This window comes from Phascolarctos cinereus, unplaced genomic scaffold, assembly GCF_003287225.1.
Source record: "Phascolarctos cinereus isolate Bilbo 61053 unplaced genomic scaffold, phaCin_HiC Scaffold_4;HRSCAF=312, whole genome shotgun sequence".
In the NCBI taxonomy this organism is placed as follows: domain Eukaryota; kingdom Metazoa; phylum Chordata; class Mammalia; order Diprotodontia; family Phascolarctidae; genus Phascolarctos; species Phascolarctos cinereus.
In genome coordinates, this window is record NW_027555847.1 from 707,121,197 (window position 1) to 707,147,497 (window position 26,301).

Sequence of the window (26,301 nt, forward strand, 5' to 3'; positions counted from 1 at the left end):
ACTTTAAGAGCCCACTCGAGTTAAAATTTTAACCTTTCCTAGAAAGAGAGTGTAAGACCAATGCCTTGTTGGTGGAGCTGGGAATTAGCCATACCATCCTGGAAAGCATTTTGGAACTATCCTTCAAAAGCCATTGAACTGTGAACACCCTTTGACAGAACAAAATGGAAAGAAGGGAGATTCTGGGCATATCGAACACAAAGTTATGATGAAAAGCCTTAAGAAGAGGTTGGCTGAAAAAAAGAAGAAGGGTCTGGCTAATAATTATACCCCATTAAATTGCCATTTTCTATAAGAGATTAATGTCATCTAGACGTTTACTCTAAATGGATTGACCCTTGCCTCATTGTCCAATAATTCTCTTATACTTTCTTACTTTTTAAATTTTTATTTTTATTCTCCACTTAAGAAATACCAAATGAAATGAGTATTTTCATATACATTGTAGAACAGAAAAAGTAGATTGTAGGAGAAAGTGAAATTCTTTATTATATATGGATTGGTTTTCCTTTTAAATATACAATCGGGTTTAGGCTATAACTTTCAAAGCTGTCCTGATTATCTATGGTTCTTTGTGATCCTCCTTCTGTTCTCTGAAATTTAAAAAAAAAGATGCCTCAATGATTTTTCTTTTCTTTTCTTTCTTTTGCCACCCTATCCCTATCCTCCTACCTTCCCAGTGAGGAAAAAAAAAAGAAAAAAGAAAAAGTAAACCCATGTAACAAATATGCATAGTCAAGGAAACAAATTCCCACACTGCCAAAGACGTGTATCTTATTTCTGCATCTTGAGTCCACCACCACTCTGTCAAGAGGTGGGTAACATATTTTGTCAATAGTCCTCTAAAATTTTAATTGGTCATTGCATTAATCAGAGTGTTCAAGTCTTTCTGAGCTGTTTTTACTACCTCCCTTTCGTGCCCATCCTTTGAAGACCAACTTGGAGCTACCTCCTCCATGAAGGCTTCCCTGATGTTGCTCCTCAAACTGGCACAGACCCTTGTTTACCCAATACCACAGAATTTGGAGTAGGAAGGGACCTCAGTGGTCACTGCATGCAACTCAGATCTGAAAAGGAATCCCTTCTTCAGCATATCTAACAGATAGTCACCCAGCCATTGCTTGAAGGCCTCCAAGAAGGGGAAATCGACCAGCTGCCATGGCAGCCCATTTCACTAGGGGAAAGCTCTATTTGTGAGGAAGCTTTTTCCCAACTTCAGGTCTGGATATACCTTTTTGCAACTCTCAGCCATTGCTTCTGGGTCTGCGCTCTAATCTGTTGCACAAGACAGAACAGTTATTATGCACCTGCAAGTCTTCTCCTCTCCCAGCTAAACATCCTCAGTTCCTTCAACCAGTCCTGATATGGCAAAGGACAAAAAGCCGACCATCATGCTGGCTGCTCTATGCTGGACACTTTCTATCTTACCAATGGCCCTTTTAACATGTGACATAATGGGCCAGATGTAAGCTGGCCAGGGCAGAGGTGAGCAGAACCACCACTTCCCTGTTTCTAGCACATCTGCCTATCTTAACGTAGCCTCAGATTGCCTTAGCTTTCTTTAGGCTGCCATGCCATACTGGTGACTCATTTAGCTCCTATCTGTCATCCAGTATGCTAGCTATACTTCCTAGCTTGGTGACAACTGAAAACATGTTCATCATGCTATATCTGCCTTTATTCAAGACATTACCAACACACTGAACAGCAGACGATGGACACAATTCTCTGGGTTGCTGCTGTAGACATCTCCCTTCCATGGCGACATGGAACTCTTAATGACTAACCTTTGGGGCCGGCCATTCATTCAGTTCAGAATCCACATAATTATACTATCACGTAGCCCACATTTCTGAATCTTTTCCAAGAATAGCATGAGATAGATTATCAAATGCTTATTTAATATGTAGATAGACTGTATTGACAGCAGCCTCCTGGGTTTGTTAACCTTCTCAAACAAGGAAACAAGATCAGCCTGGAGTGTCTCTTCTTGACAAAGTCATAATAATCCTTTGTGATTGTTGCTTCCTTATCAAGACATTCACTAGCCATCTCTTTAATAGTATGTGCTAGAATCAAGGTCAAGTTCACTGGCCTATAATTTTTTGGATTCTACTTGCTTTCCTTTTTTGAAGATAAGGATGTTTGCTCAGGACTTGGGGAGTAGGCCTATGGCCCCTTTCCTGTTCTCCATGACCTTAGAACTATAACTGTCTGTGGTTCAGCAGTCCTGGCTGTCAGTTCTTTTACTAACTAACAAAGTCATTCATTTGAGCCTGGTGATTTGAATTCATGAGAGTCAGAGAGTAGGTTCTGTTACTACTATCTCCTTAATAATTTGGGGGATCACCTCCCCTCTGACCATTTTTATCTAGTCATTTCCAGTTTTTCTTGGCAGAGAAAACAAACAAAACGAGAACCAAGAGAACTCCACGTCTGTTGTCAGTTTATAATCCCATCCACCCCAAGCCGCTCATAGCTTTGCTTTGATCTTCCTTCTCCCACTCCCCAACATAGCCAAAAACAACAACAGCACTTTTTGTTAAGCCAATGGTTTGGCTTTCCTTGCCAGATTTGGCTTCTTTTGAATTTGAACACTCTTGACTATTCTTCCAAGACCATCCCATACTTTTGTATTCATTCTAGTTTACCTTCCCTTGCCTTCATCTTTACACATAAGCCTTTATAAATCTAAGGTGGTTGGTGAGTTTTCTGGGCATCCACCAAAGTGTGCCAAAACACTCCCCCTTTTCCTGCTTATTGGATTTGTTTTGAAAGTCTCTAATATAGGTGGCACAGTGAATAGAGGGAGCATTGGCCATGGAGTCAGGAAGAGCTGAGCTAAAACCCTACCCCAAGCACTTCCTTGATCTCCATTTCCCTGGCTCTCTTTAAGACTCATCTCAAATCTTACCTTCTTCTGGTGGTTTTTCCTGGCCCCCCAAGCTGCTTGTGGCTTCATCCTGAGATTCCTTAGCCTCCACTCCCTACGTTATCTTCTATGTACCTGGTTTCTTTCATGCTGTCTCTCCCATTATAATGGGAATTCCTTGAGGGCAGAGACCATATTTTTGCCTTTCTTGGTGTACTCAGTGCTTAGCTGAGGGTCCTGGATGGTAATATGTGCTCTATAAATGTTCGTTGACTGACTAAAGTACTACATTAGCAGTATTGGCCACCAACATTACTCATGAACTGTATAAAATACAGCCAATGTGGCATGGAGGTGACCCTGTAGTCTTGACAGCCATGTTGGTGGAGAAAAGACTCCAGGAAGGCCTGCCAAGTTTGGGTAGGACTTTGCGTAAAGGCCTGGTGGTGGACTGTGTCATTTGGCAACCAATCAGACTGAGTTCTCAGAGGCTCATCACTATGTTGGACATGAGGAAATCTTTTTTGGGGGGGCAGTCTATAGATGGGTTGCAATTTCGAACAGTAGAGAGAATGATGTTGAGGAAATCATGGTTCTATGTAGTTTTGAAGGAAGTCCAACCGCTATGATGCTAAGTCTTTCTTTTTGATATAAATTTATGTATTTTAAGTTTTCAACATTTATTTCCACAAGATTTTGAATTCCAAATTTTCACCCCATTTCACCCCTCCCCCACCCCAAGATGGCATGCATTCTAAATACCCCTTCCCTTAGTCTGCCCTCCTTTCTACCTCTCCACCCCCCCCTTATCCCCTTCTCCTTCTATTTTTCTGTAGGGCAGGATAGATTTCTGTACCCCATTTCCTGTATTTCTTATTTCCCAGTTGCACGTGAAAACATTTTTTTAAACATGTGTTTTTAAAACTTTGGGTTCCAAATTTTCTCCCTCCCTCCCTCCCCACCCACCCTCATTGAAAAGGCAAACAACTCAATACAGGCCATACATGTGCAGTTATGCAAAACACTTCCATAGTAGACATGTTGTGAAAAACTAACTCTATTTCCCTTAATCCTATCCTGCCCCCCCATTTATTCTATTCTTTCTTTTGACCCTGTCCCTCCTCAGAAGTATTTGCTTCTGTTTACCCCTTTCCCAATCTGCCCTTCTCTCTATCATGATGCTAAGTCTTTCAATAATGCTTTTAAGTACTTGATTAATATTTTGGACTCCTGAAAAGTCTTTGGTCAGGGATAAAGTAGCTCAAAGTCAGAGCAATTAATGGCTGTGGGAAACATACTAATAAGCACCATACATTTTTCTTATTAATGACTTTTATCCCCGATCCCCACCCACTAACCCCATAGGCAAAAATCACTGTATTGCCAAAACAGAGCTTATACAGTTTAAGGCTTATACAGTTTAAGTGCCTGGCAACTTTTCCTATTTAAATGAGGAGATAGTCACTGTGTGAGAGTGAGTGGTCATGGGAATGATTTATGATTAAGTTCTACTATGGAATGACTTCAACCCCATCTCAGATGAAAGGATGAAAATTACCTGCAATAGGTCCACTGATGTTGGCCTTTCCTGAGGTATTTTCTGTAAGCAGTAATCAACAAATCCCCTGAAGGACTCTGACCTGTGGACACAAATAAAGGAAAATCAACCAACCAATCAATCACTTAAAAAAAGAAAATCAGGAGTTATAAAGCATATTGGATTAACTTAAATATTGTAGGGCCAGAGGACCTATGTATCAACCAGCTGAGACTCCTCGATTTCACAATTGAGGAAACCAAGGCTCAGAGAGGGAAGTGACCTGCCCAAGGTTACACAGGGATTCAGTGACAAAGCCAGGACGCAAACCCAAGTCCTTTGACTCTAAATCTCATGCTCTTTTCACTATACCACACACTCCTTTGCATCCAAATGAAATTTTAGGTTTTGAAGAAAGGATTTTTTTGGGGGGAAGGGTTTGTTTTAGGGACATCAGGAACAAATTCAATACCTGTTCATGGGTTAAACTGTTTTGGGCTTTTGGATGCTGCTGGTAGGGCCTCCTGAGACCTGTGATCTCATTGATGGAGGTACTTTTCCCCAAAATACAAAGATAAGTATATCCTGAGACATGCTATCTACACAGCCCGAGAAACGAACAGAACCGCTTACATTTTCAGCAGGGAGGGTGATTCAGAGGACACGTACATAGCCCTTTTTTATCCCGTCTCACTCCTTTTAAGTAAAGCTACCATAACATGCAATGGATTTTGAGCTACCCTCCAAGCCATGAATAATGACAATAACAACAGCTGTGTATTTACATACTGTTTTCAGGTTGGCAAAATGTTTTACATTTGCTATCATTTCATCATAAAGAAAGAGCCAGGTTCAAGGGCTGCCTCTGACATCTACTGATGATACGACCTTGGGCAAGTCATTTAATTTCTTAGTGAAATAGGCAACTCTCTAGGACTCTTAAGCTGGAGAGAAGGTGCCAACGTGCATTGACAGGGGGGTATTTCCTGGAACAGTGAAACCACAGGTCCTGTCCCCAGTCCCCTCCTTGTCCCAGATCTGCCATACAACACAACAGCACAACAAACAATAAGAATTCTATATGTGTCATCAGGGTGAAATGTCCATACAGGTGATCGATATCTTTCTCTATGTTCTCACCCCTTTGAAGTCTCTGTACAGTAAAGATACAATCAACGTATATGCACATCCGCACAGAAAAGATAAGGGAGATGCCTACAACTACAGAAACCTGAAGTTAGCATGAATTACAGTGGAAGGGACTGAGGTTATTAACATAAGAACAAAACCATACTGGGAGAGTAGAGAAACATGAGATTGTGGAAGGAGGTTTTAGGGCCACTTCTGCTGGAGAATCAACTAACCATCTGCACACCAACCAGGAACCCAGGACAGTCTGCGCCAGAGCAATAGTAGGTAGGAGCAAGGCCCTTAGGACTCAGGAGGAGTCTGTTTACATCACTTACACCCACAAAGCAGCCAACTGTCTGGCTTCTCGAAAACTGGCATCTGGTGGAACTAACATCAGATATTTATTCACAAGGTATGGAAAGGGACCCCTGGATGGAAAGAGTCTCAGAGAAATCCAATGAAGAAAACAAAACAGGACAAAATACTAGAGGTCTTACCATTCATTTGACTGTAACACCGGGGAGTCATTCTGGGCTATGTGATATAAGGCACTCATTGCATTCATGTTGAAAAGGGGGGGCTTCCGTTCAGCTGGAAGGAGACAAGAGAAGGGTGCTAATACCGTTCTTGAAGGAGACCGGTGAGAGAAAGAGATGAGGAAGTAGGAACAGAGCATTGCTGCTAAATCAATAACTCATTACTGTCGTCATGGCACCTAATCCACTTATTTTAATCTCCTGGGTCAGCCCAGGACAGACATTCAGGAGAAGCTGCTGGTCATCTTAATGGAGGAAGATATGGACCCTGAAAGGGCTCATTTCAAGGGATTAATTTCAGTCCAGGAGAAAAGTTTTATTATTACTTTTGAATTGTCAGGGGATCAGAGATTTACAACTGAAAGGGGCCTTAGAGCTCACTGAAGAAGGGGCTCATCACCTTTTGTGTCCTGAACCCATCTGGCTGGCTGGTGAAGTCTATGGATTCCTTCTCAGAGCAGTGTTTTTAGATGCATATAATAAAATATGTGGTGGTAGTTGAATTGTTTCAGTTATATCTGACTCTTGGTGACCCCTTTTGGGGTTTTCTTGGCAAAAATACTGGAGTGGTTTACCATTTCCTTCCCTGGCTTATTTTACAGATGAGAAAACTGAAGCAAATAGGGTTAAATGATTTGCCCAGGGTCACACAGCTAGTAAGTGTCTGAGGCCAGATTTGAACTCAGGAAGATGCTCTATCCACTACACCATCTATCTGCCTAAAGAAACCCACATACTGAAATACAGTTATCAAAATAATACCAAAAATCCATAGAATCTAAGAACTTTGGTGATTCTAACCTCATCATTTTATAGATAAGAGGGGAAGGGACTTGTCCAAGGTTACATAGCTAGTAAATGGCAGATCCAGGATTTGAACCCAGGTCCTTTGACTCCAACTTCAGAGCTCCTTCCAGGCCTTGATATCTCCAACACCATCATCCTATTATGGCAGAGCCAGCAATTCTAAATTCAGACCCTGTGCCTCCTGTCTCCCTCCTTTGCATAAGCGGACCCCATGTCTAGACTCTTCTTCCTCATTACCTCCTCCTTGTTGGAATCTCAAGCTTCATTCAAGGTATAGCTCGGGTGCTGTTTTCCTGTAGAAAGACTTCCCTAATCTCTCTAGTGACTGGCCTTTTCTCCTTCTTGAGGTTCCTTTGTACATGTCATTTACTTCTGTACGTGAATAGAATGTAGGCTCCTGAAAGGCATTTTTGTTTTAGCATACAAAATTTACAGCGCTGTGCCTAACACGCAGCAGGTTCTTAATAAACACTCATTGAATGGAATTTTGGAGAGCAATCCAAGGACGATGAATTGCTTATACAGAAATTCTTCCAGGATATCCTAGCACTGGGTCAAGTTGGAGCACTCTTGGGTTCACGACACTTATTCTGGCTCAAATACTTTTATCCATTTAGCTAAATCCTGCTAATTCTTTAAATTTAAGAGGCAGCTAGGTGGCACAGAGGATAAAGCCTGAGACCTGGGGTCAAGAAGTACTGAATTCAAGTCCTTCTCCTCAGCTGGGCAAGTCACTAAAGCCCCCTCAGCCTCAGTTTCCTCATCTGTCAAATGGGAAAGCATGTACTTCCTAGGGTTGTTGTGAAGATTCAATGAGTTAACATACGTAAAGAGCTTGGAAAACCTAAAAGCTCTAGATACATGTCGTCATCATCATCATCATCATCATCATCATCATCACCACCACCTATCACATATTTTCTTGGAATACAGGTGATACACTAAGGGCACAGAATGAGACATGCATGTCAGTTGTAACCAAAATATTGATGTGTTTTGGTTATTTGTTAAGAGGAAGGGAGAGTGAGTTTCTATTTGGGGAGAGTGAGTTAAGAAGGTAGCAAGAGAGATGCAAAAAATAAATATATACAGATACACAAATACATGTATATATACATGTATGTATATGCACATCCATATATACACGTATACATATATACAATCACAGACCATAACAAGATTTAAAATATATAGGAGACAAAAAAGTTCAGAAGGGACAATAGCAGATCTAGATGGTCAGAGGGAGGAAAGGGTTCAGTCAACATATTAGAGATCTTCCTAAACTTTGTGAGAGTAAGATATCACAATTGATGCAATCTTCATTTGTTTGTCTTTACATTTCCCCTTAGTACCCTATACAGTGATGAAAATCACATGCATAAGAGGAGGTCAGCAAAGAATTCTTTAGCCAATAAATGAATGCGAGAATAAAAAGAGGGCTCTGGCCTGCACGCTCCATTTCATGCATTTAGAGTCTACTTGCTATAATAGATGGATTCCCATCCTTCCCCACCTCGACCCACTTGATGCTGGTTTCTGTATACACAGCCACTTTCTCATCATCAATCTTGGTTCAGAGGTTATCAAATCAAGCTCTGCTTTCTGGGTATATAACACAGTTGAGAAAGATGACCGTCAGAATGCTTATAATAAAAGTTTAGGTGCCAAATCACTTTGGTTGTTTATTCAGCCATCAATTATTTAGTACCTACTACACAGCACCAGATTTGGAGTCAAAAGACTGGGTTTTGAATTCCCATGGTGCCCCTTGGCCAAGTGCCTTTGATTGTCAGCGGCCTCATCTATAAACAGAGATTAGACAGTCTCTAAAATCTCTTCCAAATCTAAAATCTTAAGAAGACTCTGTGCTGGAAGACAAGAGAGACATTAAGTTAATTATGACATGGTCCTCGCCCTCAAAGAACTTATGATCGACAGTGGAATGTGCAACTCAATTATAAGGAACGGTAATCTTGGTTCTTTTCATTATGCCAGATACCTAAATGCCAAAATTTCAGTATGCCAAAATGCATGTATATGTATATGTAAATGTATGTATATATGCACATGCAAATACACACATGGATGTATGTATATATATATGTGTGTGCATATATATATAAATACATATATCTATCTTTTAAAAAAATTGTCTTTATTCTGAACATAATAAACATCAAATAAAATGGGTATTTCTACATACATAGAATAGAATGAGATGGTACATAAGAATTCATAACAATTACATAGCATTTGTTTTTCTTTTTAAGAACAAAAGTTTGACCTGTTGGTTTTTAAGCTGTCCTGTTTGTCTGGGCTTCTTTCTGTTCTATTCTCTGAACTTTTAAAAAAGATTCCAACAGGACTTTCTTCGAGGAAAATATATTTCAAATATTGCTGTTATATTCTTAGGTTAAAAATGAATTACTTTTCCATTCCACTCATTTATATTATCTTAGAATTATATTAAAGATTTGGGATTTCGCAAGTATAGTTCTTTCAACACTTCTTAGATGAACAAGATTTAGAATAACAATCTGCTCAATGCTTCCCTTCAAATATGCAGGATGAGGCATATGTTTTCAAACACCAATGCGGTCATTTATCTTGCTTGACTATGTATAACTGTTACAAGGGTTTTCTTTTTCTTTTCAATGTGGGGTTAGAGGTAAGAATGAGGTGAGGTGAGGGAAAATGAAAAAATTAATTTAAAAAATGAGGGGGGAGAAGTTGAACCAAGTGATACTTATACTCCTATCCCAGGCCAACCATTCTAAATTTTGAAATTGTTTTAAGTAATTGTGTAAACACAGACAGGTTTTTTTTACATGGCACAATGAACAAATGTGAACTGTGACAAAGAATATAGCTGCTTAAGAAAAACAAATGGAAAACAAAACAAAACCAAACCTGAAAGTGGACAGAGGATGCCATTGGGTAGACTAGGGAGTGAAGATAGAAGATTCAAAGAAAGAAAATTTTTGACTAAGGAAACATCAGTTAAAAGAATTAATAGCTTTATTTGTACCCTTTCACAAGGATTGGAGGTTAATTTTTAAAAGTTGGATTGTATCTAAATTTTCTGTAATTGGCAATATAATCAAATACTTAAGTTGTTTTGAAATCGATGCGTGTAAAGAATATATACATACATACATACATATATATATATATATATAAATAAAATTTTTTTTTTTTTGGTGAGGCAATTGGGGTTAAGTGACTTGCCCAGAGTCACACAGCTAGTAAGTGTCAAGTCTCTGAGGCTGGATTTGAACTCAGGTCCTCCTGACTCCGGGGCCAGTGTTCCATCCAATGTGCCACCTAGTGGCGCCGTAAAGAATAATTTTTAAAAAGCACTTCAGGTATCCCCAGACTAAAATATACCTTTGGATTTGTGATCTCATTGATCTAGACATTATTGCTTCCTGTGATGTAGATTGTGACCTATCCATGTCCTATTATAAGTTTGCCACAGAGGGTCCACCCAATGTGATGGAGACCTGCCTCACTTTCCTTTGATGTCCAAAAGATCCCAGTAGCTCACTTGGGTTGTCCGTTGCCTTAGCCACATGAGCAACTCAGGAAATTCCCCAAGACCTAATGAAATTTTACATTAGTCCCCTGAAAAAAGTAGCAGCTTTCCCAACTGCTGTAGAGATGGTCATTTCTATTTTCTGGAGCTAAGGGAAAGACGTGAGAAAGGAATACAGTGTTTTTAATTTGAGTAACTGTAGGTGTTTACAGAACACCAACCTTGAGGAGATTTCTTTGCTATGAGCCTCTTACCCCCAAAGAGGGGCAAATTGAGAAGGCAAAAGTTAAAAGTGGCATTTTTACAAATTACAAAGTTACATAGTGGCATTTCATATGTTTCCTTCTTTCCTTCCTTCCCTCCTCCATATGTATGTGTGTCTGTATTAACATCAATAAAAGATAAAAAATATACAGAAGAAAACAAAAAAGTTTGGAAGAGAGAAAAAGAAAACTTCACAGGGTCAGACAAAGGAAACTATTAGGTCAAAGTATTAGAAAAAATACTATTTATAATAATAATTTAAATAACATTTGATATTTACACAATATAATAACATTAGAAACAAATTCTTCCTTCCCTCCTTTCCTATGACATATGACATCTTGGCTATTATCATGGTATATACTTTTGTTTTCTTCCTTTTAAAAATAGATTTTCATTTCTATCTTTGGTTTTATCATTGTCTACATTTTGCCCTGTATCTCCTCTTTCTCTCTCTCATTCTCCTTCTGCTATCCCTTATAAGAAATAAGAGGAAAAAAAATCACCAAAATCAATTAAAATGTACTTTAAAAACTGGCATTCTCTGCAGTGTTCCACAGTCATGGACCTCCACTTTGGCAAAGCTCAAAGGAGGTGCCTTCCTGTATTTCTTCTTGGGATCCACGCTTGGTCTTTACAACTTTGCAATATTTAGATCAAGTGGATTTCTCGTTGTTCTTATATTTCATTGTTGTGGTCACTGTGCATATCGTTTTCTTGGTTCTGCTTAATTCATTTCATACTCTTTCATGGAAGTCTCTCCATGCTTCTCTGCGTTCATCATGTCCATCACTTCTAACGGAACAGCAATAGCCCAGCTATTCCCGAACCACAATTGGTTTCACCATGGCCCAACTGATGGGCTTCTACTTTGTTTCCACTTGTTGGCTAAAACAAAAAGTGCTGCTAAGACTATTCTAGTGTGTATGGGGACTTTCTTCTTAACAACAACTTCCTAGCATAGGATCTCTGAGTCAAAGCCTATAGATGTTTTAGTCATTTTATACACATAATTCCAACCACCTTTTCTGAACTGGAGTGATTCACAGTTCCCCCAACAATGCATTGGTGTGTCTATTGTTCTACAGATCTATTGTTTTAACTATTTATTTGTGCTAACGAACTACTAAGTAGGTGTCTATCACAGAGATATATACTTTCTTTTTCTTCTTAAAAAAAAATCAAATTTCCTACTGATGTCATTTGGTTTTACGTCACCTTCGCTTCCCAAAATGGCTGTCCTTTCCCTTTCCCTTCTAACAAAGAATAAAGGAGAGGAAAACAGTTTCTGCAAAATCAACCAATGCATCAAACAACTGCATTAGACAGTTTAAAAAAAATACTGACAGTCTCTTATCTCAGCAAAGATGGTATTTTAAAAGGAAAATAAACGGCAATATAAAAATATAATAGTTGCAAATAAACATGAGGCAAAATTAGGTCCCTTCAAGCCAATGCTTATTGCCAGCTGGGGTCAAGAGCAGCTCTCCTGGGGCAGGAGGGGAGAATTTGGGGAAATGATAATTCAGGTAGCTGGTGATGCATTGGGCAGTTACGGTATAGATGCTGGTGGTGCTTTAGACAGTGTTACTTATGTGCCTAAAATGTCCTGCTATACACGATCGTTGATTATTATTATTTCTTATTTTTTTAAATTCTTATTTAAAATTTTTTTCTATTAATTTATTTTGATTTATCAACAATCACTTCCATATGCTTTTGAGTTTAAAATTTTTCTCCCCTTTCCTCCCAACCACCCTCCCCAAGACGGCGCACAATCTGATATAAGCTATACATATACCTTCCTATTAAACATACTTTCTCATTAGTGATGTTGTAAGTAAAAATTAGATTATTATTATTTCTAATAAAATACACAGTATTTATAAATTGCTTGAAAGTTTGCAAAACACTTTATATAAATCATTTGTTCTTCACAGCAACAATGTGTGGTGGGCGCTATAATTATCCCTATTTTGCAGATGAAGAAACTGAAGCAGAGAGAGGTTTAGTGATTTGTCCAGGGCCACGCAGATGAGCCAGGACTTGAATTCAGGTCTTTTTGAGTCCCAGATCCAGGGCTCTACCCACTGCACCACGCAGCTGCCTACTAGACAAAATGTGAGAACAAATACAAGTGAGGCAGTGACTAAAGGCCAGGACTGCATCAGGGTTCTAGCTTAAGGCACCACAAGCGGGAACTTGGGAAAATGACCTCAAGCTCTAAGCCTCAGCACTCACATCTACAGGGCAGCTAGGTGGCACCATAATGCAGAAAGCACTGGGCCTGAAGTCAGGAAGACCTGGGTTCAAATCCAGTCTCAGACACTTACTAGCTGTGTGACTCTGGGTAAGTCACTTGACCTCTGTTCTTCATCTGTAAAAATGAGCTGGAGAAGGAAATGGCAAACCACTCCAGTATCTCTGCCAAGAAAACCTCAAATTGGGTCATGAAGCATTAGACGTGACTGAACAACAGCTAAAGCTCACATTTATAAAATGATGGGAGTTTGGTTAGATCTAAATATCATCTGCGGACGAGACATCAACATAATTTTTATAATAATACTAAGATATTTTAATTTCTAATACTGTAAGTGAAATAAGTATAACCCACAAAAACAAAAGCTCTTTGGAAGCTTTTCAATAATTTTAAAGAGGTTAAAGGGATCTTAAGCTCCAAGAGGTTGAAAACTGCTAGTCTAGATTAAGGCTGCTTAAGCTTTTTCCACCCGCAACTCCTTTAGCGCTTCTTAAACTGTGGGTCACCACCTCATATGGGCTTAAGTAACAGCTAGGTGACCATTAAGGTCCTTCCCAACTCCACATTCTAGGAACTTGATCTAAATCAGTCATAGGAATAAAAGAAGGAAGCAATCTTCTGATATATGAAGCCCAAGAGAGAAAAGCAAAGAAAATGTACCCCCGTGGCATATGTCCTCTGTGCCAAGAAATGGGATAGCTGCTGCTTACCTAACTCAATACATGTGATCCCGAGAGACCAGACATCCACTTTCCCATCGTACTGTCCTTCATCCATGGCGAGGATGACTTCTGGAGCCATCCTGTGGATCAGAAATACACACAATTCAGGGTTCAGAAAAGAAGCAATATGGGGCACCAGAGAGCAAAGATCATGATTCACAAAATTACCTTCAATTATTATCAAACTTAATGAAAAAACTTCCCCCTGAACCATACTGAATGTTATTATTATTCAAATATATGCACAAACGCTGAGTTTTGGAATGATGCTATACTTTCACTAGGGAAAAGGGATAGGGATGGGACCTGTGGTTTCATTGGTATGGAGAACTCCCAGAGGAGGAAATGCAGCTGCTCTACAACAGGTCACCGAGGTGTCTAAGACGCTCTGAGGTGAAGTGACTTGCCCAGGGTCACTCAGCAGAGGTAGGATTTGAACCTAACTCTTTACCTACTAGGCCGTGACGCCTGTCTTGTACAAATGTTAGCATAGGGATAGGGATGGGACCTTTGATTACACTGATAAAAGCAGGAGCTTGGGGGTAAATATTTAACAACTGGCTGTCCAGGAAAAAAATACACCCACTGCATACTTTTACATTTTTTTACATAATTAACATTTCCTCCATCATTTGCTTAGGTCTAAACGATCAACAAAACGGTAAACCAAGCCCTGGTTTGTAGCATTTGCTGACTTCTGAGGTGTAAATGCTCACACTGAAAAAATTCACAGTTGTTTCTGGTGAGACAGTTTGAGCTGGTCCCAACACCCCCCCCAGATATAGAGAACTTCCAGATGAGGAAACTCCATTCACTGATGCACCTGCTCTACCGTTGCCTAGGCATACAAAGAAATTAAGTGACTCGCCCAGGGTTACACAGCCAGTATGTGTCTTGAACCCAGGCCTTGATGACTTCAAGGATGTATCTCTCTCCCCTCCACATAAATAAAAAACAACTTATAAAATGGCTTATGGTGCTATGCCAGGGAGTACTATCAACTTTTCTAAGAGTATCACAAACAAGGAACCATTAGTAGCAGATAGCACACATCTTCATCGTTTGTGTATTTCCGTTCTCCTTGGACAGCCAGAATTTTGCCCTCTAGGAGCTCAGGTGATTAATGCATTTTGTCCAGAGTCTGGTGCAGTATGATGCACAGGGGAAGCTCACCGATGATAAGATAAGCAGAAAATTCAAATGATGACTCAGTTCCTCATTAGACAAGTGATTTTCCTACTCAATCATTTTCCAAGATGAATACAAGTTCTAGTCTATAAGTGATGGGAGACAGAGGAACAGCCTAGGAGACCTATGAAAGTTGGGATTAGGAGGCAGAAAAATCATCTCAGAGAACTCAAGAAGAATAGGATCTTGGAGCTCCTTCACTGAGCAAGTACTTGTTGGAGGAGTAGAGAATGCTAAGTAACCCTCCTTGTAGATGCCTGGAGCCTTTGACTCAAAAGGAAACATCAAAAGAAACCCAAAGGAAACCCAAAACCTAGGTGTGGTCCCTAGCTGGATCTCTCTGATCAGTTTATACAAAGAAGCATGGACCTAGCTTAAACAATTTAGAACCACGTGGGTTGTCCTCCCTATTCTGGTGCTGATGCCCTGGTTCTTCTCCTGTCTTTTAAGCAAAATTCCTAACAGTCCCAGCTTTTAAAAATGGAGCCTTTTCCATTCACTGATGGGATTCCTGGGCTGTCCTGGGCTTGCCAGCACTACTCACCAGTAAGGGGTCCCCACAAAGGAATTGGCGGGAGAAGCTATTGAGGCAGACCCAAAATCAGCCAACTTCACCTGACCTGGCTCTGTTAGGAGAATGTTTCCAGCTTTAATATCCCTGGAGGAAAAGATACAAGGATAGACAGAGGAGAAAAAAAAACACCACCTTATACATTTTGATTAAGGAATAGGTTGCAGCATAACATAATAAGACAACAAAGTTGATTAAACCTTTCTCAGAAACCAGAAGGGGATTTAGTAATTACTGCTTGCTGTCAGGGGGTCCAGATTCCTGGGGGTGCTTACAGGGTCATAGTAATTACTTAAAGGGACAGCTTCCATTAAGGGGAGGGAATTCTGGGAGGCACAGTGCCAGACACGGATGGAAGAGAGACTTGTGGAAAGCCTGGTTTATTTGCTATCGTAGGATGCTTTGCGGTCTTTTTAATACAGAAGTCAACCTGGTTGAACACCTTGGGTGGGGAAAACTTGTGTCATTTGTAGCAATCTTTTTCTTTTTCCTTTTTCTTTTCCAATGTCACTGACCTTTTCCAGTAGGAACCATTTATGTCTTCCTATTTACTACCTACCAATAAACCTCACCTGGAAACATTTCATTTCTCTCTTGTCCAAGCTCCTTTATCTCCCCCTTTAACGGTAATTGTGGCTCTAAGGCAGTTATATGGAAGGTGCTATTAAAAATAATACCATATAGTAAAGAGAAAGCCCTGAAAGAGCAAAATGAACCTGCATCAAGGTTAAGAAATTGTCTCCTGTTCTATCCCACAAAGTTGTTGAACTCAAGGCTGTTCAAGTGCATGGTGGGGAGGTGCAGTGGAGAAGAGGGGGGAGAAAAGAAAGAGACATTAAAAAATCCGATGGTTCATTCTCTCTTAAGTGGGTCAACATGGGGCAAGAACAGGCTCGAAATTTTAAAACTGAGAGCTGGAAGCCCCTTAGAGTGCGTCCAATCCAACTCCCTCCTTTGATGAGCTGAGTGATAGATACTTTATTCTCTACAAGGCATTTAAAAGAGGTGCCACGGACACCAGGGACAGGGTTTTCATAGAAATAACAGAATCTCTGGGTTGAAAGGGACCTCAGAGCCATCTGGGTCAAATTGATTCAGATAAGAGACACAGAATGAGAAGGAGCAGGACAGAAGGTCATGTGGCACAATGGTGAGAAGAACTACGTGAAAGAGATCTTGGCCTTACTGAAGCGTCTGAGGAACTGTAAGAGCTTAGCCAGGAACTTCAAAGGCGTATTTGGAGCTCTACGATGGGGAATCCCAGAGTACTGGCCCTTTGAGGGCAGGCCCAGGGTTTATCCTTTTTTTTTGTGGTGGGGCTATGCAATGGGATTAAGTGACTTGCCCAGAGTCACACAGCTAGTAAGCGTCAAGTGTCTGAGGCCAGATTTGAACTCAGGTCCTCCTGACTCCAGGGCTGGTGTTCTATCCACTGCACCACCTAGCTGCCCCATCCTTTTCTCTGATCCTCAGTGCTCAGCTCAGTATCTAGCCCACAGTAAAGTACCTAACCAGTGCTTATTGGCTGACTAACAAACTTCCCTCAGATCCATTGGTGAAGAATCCCTGATCTACAGAACAGTGGATAGGGCAATCTCTGTGGCTTTGTAGAAGCATGGCGGCCAGAGCCAAACTCTGGCTACTCCATGGCAAGAGGTAGCAGCTTTCCACATGGCCTTTCTAAGTCTTCAGGCACTTGAACCTTGGCACACATGTTTATGGATGAAGTTTCTTTGCCTTGCTGGCAATGAAGAGTAAACGAAGCATCCCATCTGTCTTACCTATGAATCAACATATGAGAATGCAGGTACGCCAGGCCCTGCAAGGCACCGTGGGCGATGGCAGCAATCTCTACTTCCTGAAGTGGTTTCTTATGGACTAAAGCGGGGGAAAAAAAGTCAACAGTGGGTTTTGTTAATTCCCAATACCATCTTAAATTTGAAGTTAGACTGAATGATAGTATCTTCCAAATGATAATTTGGGAGTATGAACATCGTAGGGTTACAGATCTAGAGCTTGAAGAGACCTCAGAAGCCATCTATCTTGATCCCCTCATTTTAGGGATGAGGGAGGGAGGACGGGAGGCATTAAGTGGACTTGTCCAAGGTCTCAAGGCTTTAAGTAGCTGAGGCAGGATTTGAACCTAGGGCTTTTGGCTCCAAATCTAGGGTACCACCCTGCTGCTATGATACAGTCCAGTCCAGTCCACCCCAGCATAGCCCAGTATAGTCAGAAGTACATCTCAAAAGGATATCACCTGGGATTGAACTTGTGTTGTGGGCCCAAATGAGTTCTGGAGAGATGACAGAGCCACACAGATGGCTGAATCCAACAGGCCAGAGTTATGTTGCACTAGTCTCTGCTGACATTTTGAGTGCCTGGAGGGTTTTTTGGTCACATTATCTTCCTCTGCTCTAAAACCATCTATAATTATTTGTTCTAACTACAGGTTTTCATTATTTGTGCGCTCACCCAGCCAGCAGTTTCTGTTCAGCTATCAAGGAGGATATAAAAGGGAGGGGAAAAAAAGAGGTTGAACATTTTTTACTTTTTAAAAAAAGTACAAACTAGATGAATCTCTCCAGGTGCTTGACAAATTTCCAAAAGTCTTTGGCACAAGATTTGTGGAAGAGAAGAGAAGGAAAGGTGGGCAACAATGTAGAGTGCTTTGGAAATGGACTTTTTCATTCAAAATCCAATTTCTTGTTGGGTCTTTCAAGACTCAGGGCCCTCCAGAGGATGGAGATGATCTAATTGTGTGCTGTTACCATATCCAGTGGATTTGAAAAGGCAGACTTGGGCCACGAAGAGCCAAAAGCAAAACCAGCCAAAAGATGATGTAGATCTCAGACTTTAAGGGGACCCCAAAGGTCAGCTTGTCCAACCTGCACCTGAATAGGAACCCCTGCAATCTTCCCTGACTGGTGGTCACCCAGACAGCACTTGAGACCTCCAGGGAGAGAAAACCTGTTATATCTTGTGAGACAGCCCATTCTATTTCAAGATAGCACTAATTGTTAGTGAATTTTTCTCTTATATACAGATGAAATCTTTTTTGTAATGTCTACTTATTGTTTCTAGTTCTTTCCCTTGGGCCATTGTTTCTGTTCTGGACAAAAACTCTGAGGGTCTTCCCCTCCCAGACTGATTCTTTTGTGAAGGCAAACTAGCTCATCTTTTGCCTCATTTCTTACCTAACCTTAACCACTGAATGGGTGTTGCCTCAGACAAAATGAGACCTGGGAAAGACCTTAGCTTAAAAAGGCCAAGATCTCCCACTTCCTCCAGGGCCATCTCCAATCATCCCAATCTATGTCTTGCCACTGGAGTCCAGTGACTCTGGAGGGGACAGTGAGGCTGATGTCTTTGTACAGCTCTGCCTCATTTAAATCCAATTCACTTGCAAGGCAAGACATCACCCTGCTGATGTCACTGGTTCTCTTCGAGAACAAAGTAACAACAATCTGGGGCCAAACAGAACAAAAAGCTAATCTTTCTTCCACATGACAGTCTTTCAAATACTTGAAGACAGTCAGGTAGGACCCCACTTTGCAATATATCATTCAGCCTTTAAAGGCTAATCACTTATTATCTTTCCTTTTTCTGCTCTTTGGATTGGATGATTTAGGAAGAATTTCTGTCTCCATATCCTTAAGGAGGATTTTTTTGGGGAGTGGTAGTAAAATTGGAGATGGTACATTTCTTTAAATTTCGTCATCATTTCTAAACTTTTATCCCATTTTAATTGATTCAGGGTCTTCAGGTTACTTGTTAAATTAGTTGTTTAAGTGAGTCTCTCCCTCTTGGAATTGACCCAAGACCACATTAAGTATGTCAGAGAATACTTGAAGACAACTGTCAGGTTCTGCCAGCACCCAAAGCCTTCTCTTCTCCAGGTTGAAGGTTCCAGTTCTCTGAAGGGATCCTCGCTATGACATGGCTCTCACCATTCTGGCCATCCTTCTCTGGACAAGCCCCAGTCTGACCATGTCTTTTGCAGTGATAGAGCTTCAAACCACCCCTTAGGGAGAATGACGCCAACAAGACAAGGGTATAGTGCTATAAAGTTTGCAAATCACTTTTATGTGTACAGCACCTGAGCCAAGGCCATCACCAATTTATTTCCCTTGGAAGGCTATTTCATACAAAATGCCAAAGGGCAAAAAATATTCTCACTGAAAGATTACCATGAAGCAAGAAATAGTATTTGCGCTCTTACCTTCTAATAAATCAGAAGCTGATCCTAAACAGTATTCCATCACCAACTGTAATAGAATAAGGCAATTAGAAGAGGCCAGATTAACCGGAGGCCTGGTCCCCAATTGGGTGTTACATTTGTGTGTGTGTGTGTGTGTGTGTGTGTGCGTGTGTGCACGTGTGTGCACACTAAGCACATGCACACTCGTGTGTGAGGCTGAAGACCCAATTGAGACTAAGGGTTCAGAATGGGTTGGGGCAGAGGAAGAATGGAGAAAGAAGTAGTCAATGATAATGTTTCTATTTAACATTAAGTTCTAAAGGCTAACTGTTTAATTAGATACACTTTTTTGTCTAATTTTAGTAAATAAACAAGAATCTTCGGTAAGGTAGCTAAGAATAACAGTGTTAAGAAATACTGATTTTGAACAATACTTGATCAGCAATCAATCATTCAGTCAACAAGCATTTATTAGGCACTTACTATGCGCCAGACATTGAGCTAAGTAATGGGGAACAAAGGATAAGGATAGGGACAGGGCCTGGGATTTTATTGGTATGGGGAATTCTCGGGTGAGGAAACTCCCTCTCCCGATGCAGGTGGGCACTTACTTGGCAACTTAAGGATCTTAAAGAACAGTTAGGTCACGGAGGGGTTAATTGACCTGCCAAAGGCCACACAACCAGGAGGGGTCAGAGGCAGGGCTTGAAGCCAGATCTTCCTGTCCATGAAGCTATTAAAGAACACCAACAATAATAGACAAGACTTCGTGGTTCTGAGGCCTGGTCTTTATGCACTGTGCAATGATGTGTCCCTTGAGGGTACAAAGGGAAAACAAAGCCAGTCCCCACGTTCAAGGAGCTGGCCCGTTAGTATATTAGCTCTATCTCTCGTTACTTAGTTGGAGCTGTAATAATAGAAGGGACCTTAATCATAGCAGCAGTAGCTGCAGAAAGCAGAGGGTCTGAAATGACCATTTATCGTTAGATATCACTGTGCTTGAACTGAGGTGGGCACAGAAAACAAGATTTTGCAAAATGTGGAATGGTTAATAAGCTATAAGCCAAGAGAAGGCATACTGGCAACCAGGGAGGAATCAGATACATTAGTGAGCAGTAAATGATCAATATCCATATTTTTCTAAGTCCCAAACAACAAAAATGCTCTAACCTGCTATAATCATATCAGTAAGAGTTTGCATTTAGATAGTGCTTAATGGTTTACAAAGCATTTTCACCTACATTATCTTATTTAATCTGGCTAGGTGTACATTCATAATAGCTGACATTTACGTAGCTACTTAAGGTTGACAAAATGCTTTCATAGGACATCTCATAGCAATCACCTGGGGTGATTATTATTATTATTGTTATTCCTATTTTATAGATGAAGAAATGGAGGTTCTGAGAAGGCCACTGTCAGGAGTAAGGATCAAACTCTCCTGATTTCAAGTCTGGAGCTCTTTTTTGTTCTGTAAAGGACCTGAGTCCAGATCTGGCCTTAAACACTCACTAGTTGCATTACCTCGAGCAAGTCACTTAACCCCAACTGCATCTCCCCCCCTCCAAAAAAAAGGCATAATTTTTGTCCTCAGGGAATTTATATTCTTAAGGGTAAACAGATGCTGAGTGGGGACCTGGGAAGCTTTCTATGAGCACAGAGGAAAATTATTTCAGCTGCAGCAATGAGTTTTGTTTTTCTAATCTGGTTACCGAAAGATATTAAAAAAAAATAAAAACAAAAAGAACAAATTTCCTTCTTGGTTTTTGGATGTTTGAGGTTATTGAGGTTGCTGGTAATAATAACAATAACCACTCATATTCATATAAAACTTTAAAATTTACAAAGCATTTTTCTCAAAACCCTATAAGAAAGGAGATGATGGCATTTCATTTATGTTTATTTTTTTAATTTATATTTTATATATATTATGTATTTTATTTATATTTATTCCCATCTTCTAGATGAGGAAACTGAGGTTTCTATAAGGATTATTCAGGATCACATAGTGTCAGAGCTGGGATTTCCATCCCAGAGCTTTCTGCTATCTAGTCTCAGTGTGTTCCCCATTATGCCATGCTGCCTAACCTCTGTTTACAAAGAATTGGCCCTCCAACCCAGGCTCTTCTTTGAGGAGAGATCTTAGGAATGAGTGACTGCCCACATTCCATTCTGACATTAAGTGTGAGATCCCAGAAGCAAAGAATGCTTAGGAAGACCGACTTGGAAAAAAGACACTCAGTTACATGCAAAAAGACTCAGGATGTGGGGTGTGGCAAAGGAAGTTTCATTATCATTAAAAAGTATTTTTTAAGCACCCAGGTGTTATGCTAAGTGCCCCTATCCGTGAATCACAAAATCTCAGTTGGAAGGAGCTTGGCAGTGATAATTTAGTCCAAGCTGTACTTAGACAGGAATCCCTTCCATAGCATCCGTAACAAGTGGCCACCCAGCCTCATAGTGAAGAGCTCTACTCATGGGGAGCCCACCTTCCTCCTGGGGTCAGCCTGTTCCCCAGTGGGATGGTTCTCATGGATAGACAGGAAGGCTTTCTTGACATCAAGACCTCCCAGAGTGCTCTTGGTTATGTCTTCTGGGTAAAGAAGACAAATCTAATCATTATCTTTATCCAAGGTGTAAAACTCAAAGAGAAAGGGTCCCTGAAGGCTGCATATTAACTTAGAAAACCTTAAATTAACATGATTGTATTTGTATTTATTTTGTTAAATATTTCCCAATTACATTTAAATCTGGCACTCAGAAGTTTGGCAACTCTGATCTACTAACAATCATTGGAGACAATTATAGCATGTGACCAGCAGATCTTCTCTCTGACCTAAATAAACACCCCAGTTCCTTTAGCTGACCCTTGGCTGTCAAGGTCTCCAGCCCACCCAACCCTCCACCCTTTCCCACTCTGGCCATTTAATGATTTGTTAATGTCTTGAGTTCAAATACAGTCTGACTACAGCTCAATAGAGGGGACAATCACCTCTCTTATTTTGGATGCTACACTTCTAGATGATAACCATTTATTTGTCAAATACAGAAATGACAAGTGAAAGACTGAACAGAGGGGTGTATTTAATAAATTGTGATTATAAAAATTCTGAGACAGAAGCAAAAACCTATTTGCTTCAATTTCAGTCCTCTCCTCCACCTTTCCTTAAAATGTCCTGGTGGATCTACCATCTTGTCTCCCTTGTTGTGGTTTTCTGTTTAGAGAGGAAGCTTCCCCAGTCGTTCCCTCATTGCCAGGACTTCCCTCTGAGACTATCTCCCATTTACAGCACATATGCCTTGCACTTGCCTACTCTTTAGGATGTGAGGTCCCTGAGGGTAGGGACAATGGTTGTGGTTTTTGTGGGTTTTTTTAAGTCTTCTTTGCATACCAACACTTAGCACAAAGAACACAGTAAGAGTGAAATAAATATCTCTTGACTACTGTTGACCGAAGAATGTTTAATCTCATACAACACACCCCATACAATACATCTGTGGCTAATAAACATGAACAACAGAAAATAATTGGAAGGTAATAATACTGTTCAGTCATTTCAGTCGTGTCTGATTTTTCATGGCCCCATTTGGGCTTTTCTTGGCAAAGATACTGGAGTAGTTTGCCATGTCCTTCTCCACCTCATTTTACAAATGAGGAAACTGAGGCAAACAGGGTGAGGCCCTGGGTCACACAGCTAGTAAATATCTGAGGCTAGATTTGAGCTCAGGAAGATGAGTCTTCCTGACTTCGGGCCCAGCACTCTATCCACTATGGTGCCACCTTGGGCAGTAACAGAGCAGGGCGGATAAATAGAATTACTTCAGACTTACCCAGGCAGTGTGCTCTTTCAAGTAGCAGCCCTTATACTCAATGGTGTTAGGGTGCTTCAACTGACGCAAAAATTTGACTTCCTTAAGAATATCCTGCCATTTCTGTGGTGAACCAGATAAGAAAGAATTTTAGTTTAAGCAGAAAAGTCTTTTGATTTCAAATGTTCATTATCTACAGCATCACATCTAATATTTAAAATATCTATATAGCACATATGCTAAACAGCGACTTAGGACATTGCATAAACCATGAATATGTCATACGAACTTTTATTATTACTTTGATTCAAATATGCAAATGCAATCTCTCATGCAACATATGAAAATAGAGCCATTCGACTAACCCTGATACTATCTGCATTGCCTCTGACTTAATTAAGTCCACTTCAAAACAGACTGGAGTAAGCTAGACCAGTGGGTATACTTGTTACAGCCTTGTGTGGAAAGAAAAAAGACGTGTTAGAGGAATGCCTGAAGAACTCATTCCCGAGGTCACAGGAAAGCCCCTGTAACTGGCTTGACTTAGAACCGTCTAAATACGGAACTGCCTTGATCTTACCTCATTGGTTTGTTTCCCAGTGTAGGACATTTTCTTAATTGCCACCACTTCATTGGTGTGGGAATTTGTGGCCTACATGAAGGGGAGAAAGGGGAATGAGAATTAGTGGGAGAAGAGGCAGGTGAAGTGAGATATCAGACTTCAGGTTTTTCTATGACCTCTTAGAACACCAGTTCAGAGAACTGAGAGATCCCGCCTTCAAAAGTCCGTGCATTTCAGCTCCTTGGACAAGTTAAGACCCAACTTCCGTCCGACTTCCTGAGACGTCTTCACTCTCTTCTTTTCGCCTCCCATACAGTTTGTATCAATGTGAAAGGATACGACAATCGACAATTGCGTCTGTACCAAGAACTCCAATCTTGCTTTTCCTAGTACATTGACTTCTTACATGGAAAATTTGGATGGTGATCTGTTGTGGTGTCTAGGGTTCTCATAAAAATACTAGAGCTTACCCCTCCCCCCACCGACCAATACAGTTTTTAATTAAAGCAAACTAGGTATATAATCTTCCCCTCCAGTGTATTTAAGTGCTTTCAAAATAATTTCTCAAAGATTTCGGAAAGACAAACAAGATGTCAAAAGACCATATAAGTTGACCATCTTTCATCCTTCCTTTTGTCCTTCCCTTCTTTCTTTTCTTCCTTCCTCCTTTCTTTCTCTAGTTCCTCCCTCCCTCCCTTCTTTCTTTCCTTCTTCCCTCCCTTTCTCTTTCTTCTTTCCTCCCTCCTTTTCTTCCTTCCTCCTTTCTTTCTCTAGTTCCTCCCTCCCTCCCTTCTTTCTTTCCTTCTTCCCTCCCTTTCTCTTTCTTCTTTCCTCCCTCCTTTTCTTCCTTCCTTCCTTTCTCTTTCTTTCAATAAGACTCTGCTTAAGTGCAATATCCCTGATGTATCAAGGAAGATGAAGCACAAGCTGTTCTGGCCCTAGGGGGTTATTTCCAAGGCCTCGTAAAGCCGCAGCTATGGTTCTGAGGTAACAGATCCAACACAATGATGTATAAATTTAGACCGACCAATCTTGGAGAAGTCATTTGAACTTCTTTTCAAATATGATTGGCTTAGCAAGAGCAGACTATTAATATATTTTTAAGAAATTAAATCAGAACCTAAAGTAGTTCTAAACATTTACTTTGATGTCAGTTAAGTAAAGATTCTCTCTGCCTTCCTATGCCTATCAAAGAGTAAGCAAAATGATTACCCACGAGCATCTTCAGAGGCACAAAGAAAATGGCGTATCTGTATAGAGCGTGGCCCACAAGTGAAACTTTCAAATTACCTTTAAGTGAAGCCTCTGATTCAGTTTGAGAAATCAGGTCAACACAGGGTCATAGCCAGAGAGCTGTAAGGCTCGTAGGTGTCAGTCTGTCAATAAACATTTATTAAGTGCCTACTGTGTTCTAGGCACTGTGCTTAGCACTGGGGATACAAAGAAAGGCAAAAGACACTGAGTTCACAGTCTAATGGGGGAGACAACATGTAAACAGCTAAGTGCAAACAAGCTATGTTCATGATAAATTGGGGATAATTTCAGAGGAAAGGCACCAGATCAAGGAGGATTAGAAAAGGCTTCTTGCAAAGATGAGATTTTAGCAGAGCCTTGAAGAGAGCCAGGGAAGCCCCCAGGCATGGGGGACAGGCAGTGGAAGTGCCCACAGTTAGCAGATGGAGTGTTCTGTTTGAGGAAGCTGGTGACACTGGATGCAGAGTATGGGGTGTGTGTGTGTGTGTGTGTGTGTATACATGTGCCTGTAAGTTACAAAGTTGAGTGGGAATCATTGGAGTATATTGAGAGTGTAAGAGGGCTTGACCCCATCAGATCTGTGCTTAGGAAGATCATTTTCTAAGTTGAGTGGAGGATGGACCAGGGTGGGAAGAGAGTTGAGTCAGGCAGACCCACCAACAGACTACTGTAATAGTCCAGGCATGAGGCTAGGAGGGCCTGCACTAGACTAGTAGCAGTGTCAGAGGAGAAAGGAGAGACTATGTACCTTCACAAAGGTAGAACTGGAAGAATCTGGCAACAGAATAGGGGAGGAGGGGCAAGAGAACATGCAGAGTTGAAGATGACCACTAGGCTATGAGCCTGGGGCATGGGAAGGCTGGTAGTATTTTTGACAATAGGGAAATTAGGAGAAGGTGAAGCTTCAGGGGAAATATAGTGAGTTCACTTTTGTACAATTGAATTTAAGATGTCTCGGAACATGATGTACAAGATGTCCACTACGCAGTTGGAGATGTGAGACTGGAGGTGAGCAGAGAAGTCAGGATGATAATTTTTTAAATTGAATTGA

The 26,301-nt window shown here is 40.7% G+C and overlaps 1 protein-coding gene across 3 annotated transcripts in view; it reads right to left on the reverse strand.

Annotated features, from left to right (window-relative positions):
* The window catches only part of TAOK3 (TAO kinase 3), a 237,689-nt gene that overhangs the window by 89,928 nt on the left and 121,460 nt on the right, over positions 1-26,301 (reverse strand). For all 3 annotated transcript variants that reach the window (XM_078154357.1, XM_021008044.2, XM_078154358.1), the window contains exons 4-11: positions 24,015-24,086; positions 23,456-23,557; positions 19,646-19,691; positions 17,208-17,304; positions 15,400-15,513; positions 13,656-13,747; positions 6,038-6,131; positions 4,431-4,512 (exon numbers count right to left, since the gene is read on the reverse strand). In XM_078154357.1, the coding sequence (XP_078010483.1) occupies positions 4,431-4,512; positions 6,038-6,131; positions 13,656-13,747; positions 15,400-15,513; positions 17,208-17,304; positions 19,646-19,691; positions 23,456-23,557; positions 24,015-24,086 (699 nt within the window). The remainder of the gene's footprint in view (positions 1-4,430; positions 4,513-6,037; positions 6,132-13,655; positions 13,748-15,399; positions 15,514-17,207; positions 17,305-19,645; positions 19,692-23,455; positions 23,558-24,014; positions 24,087-26,301) is intronic.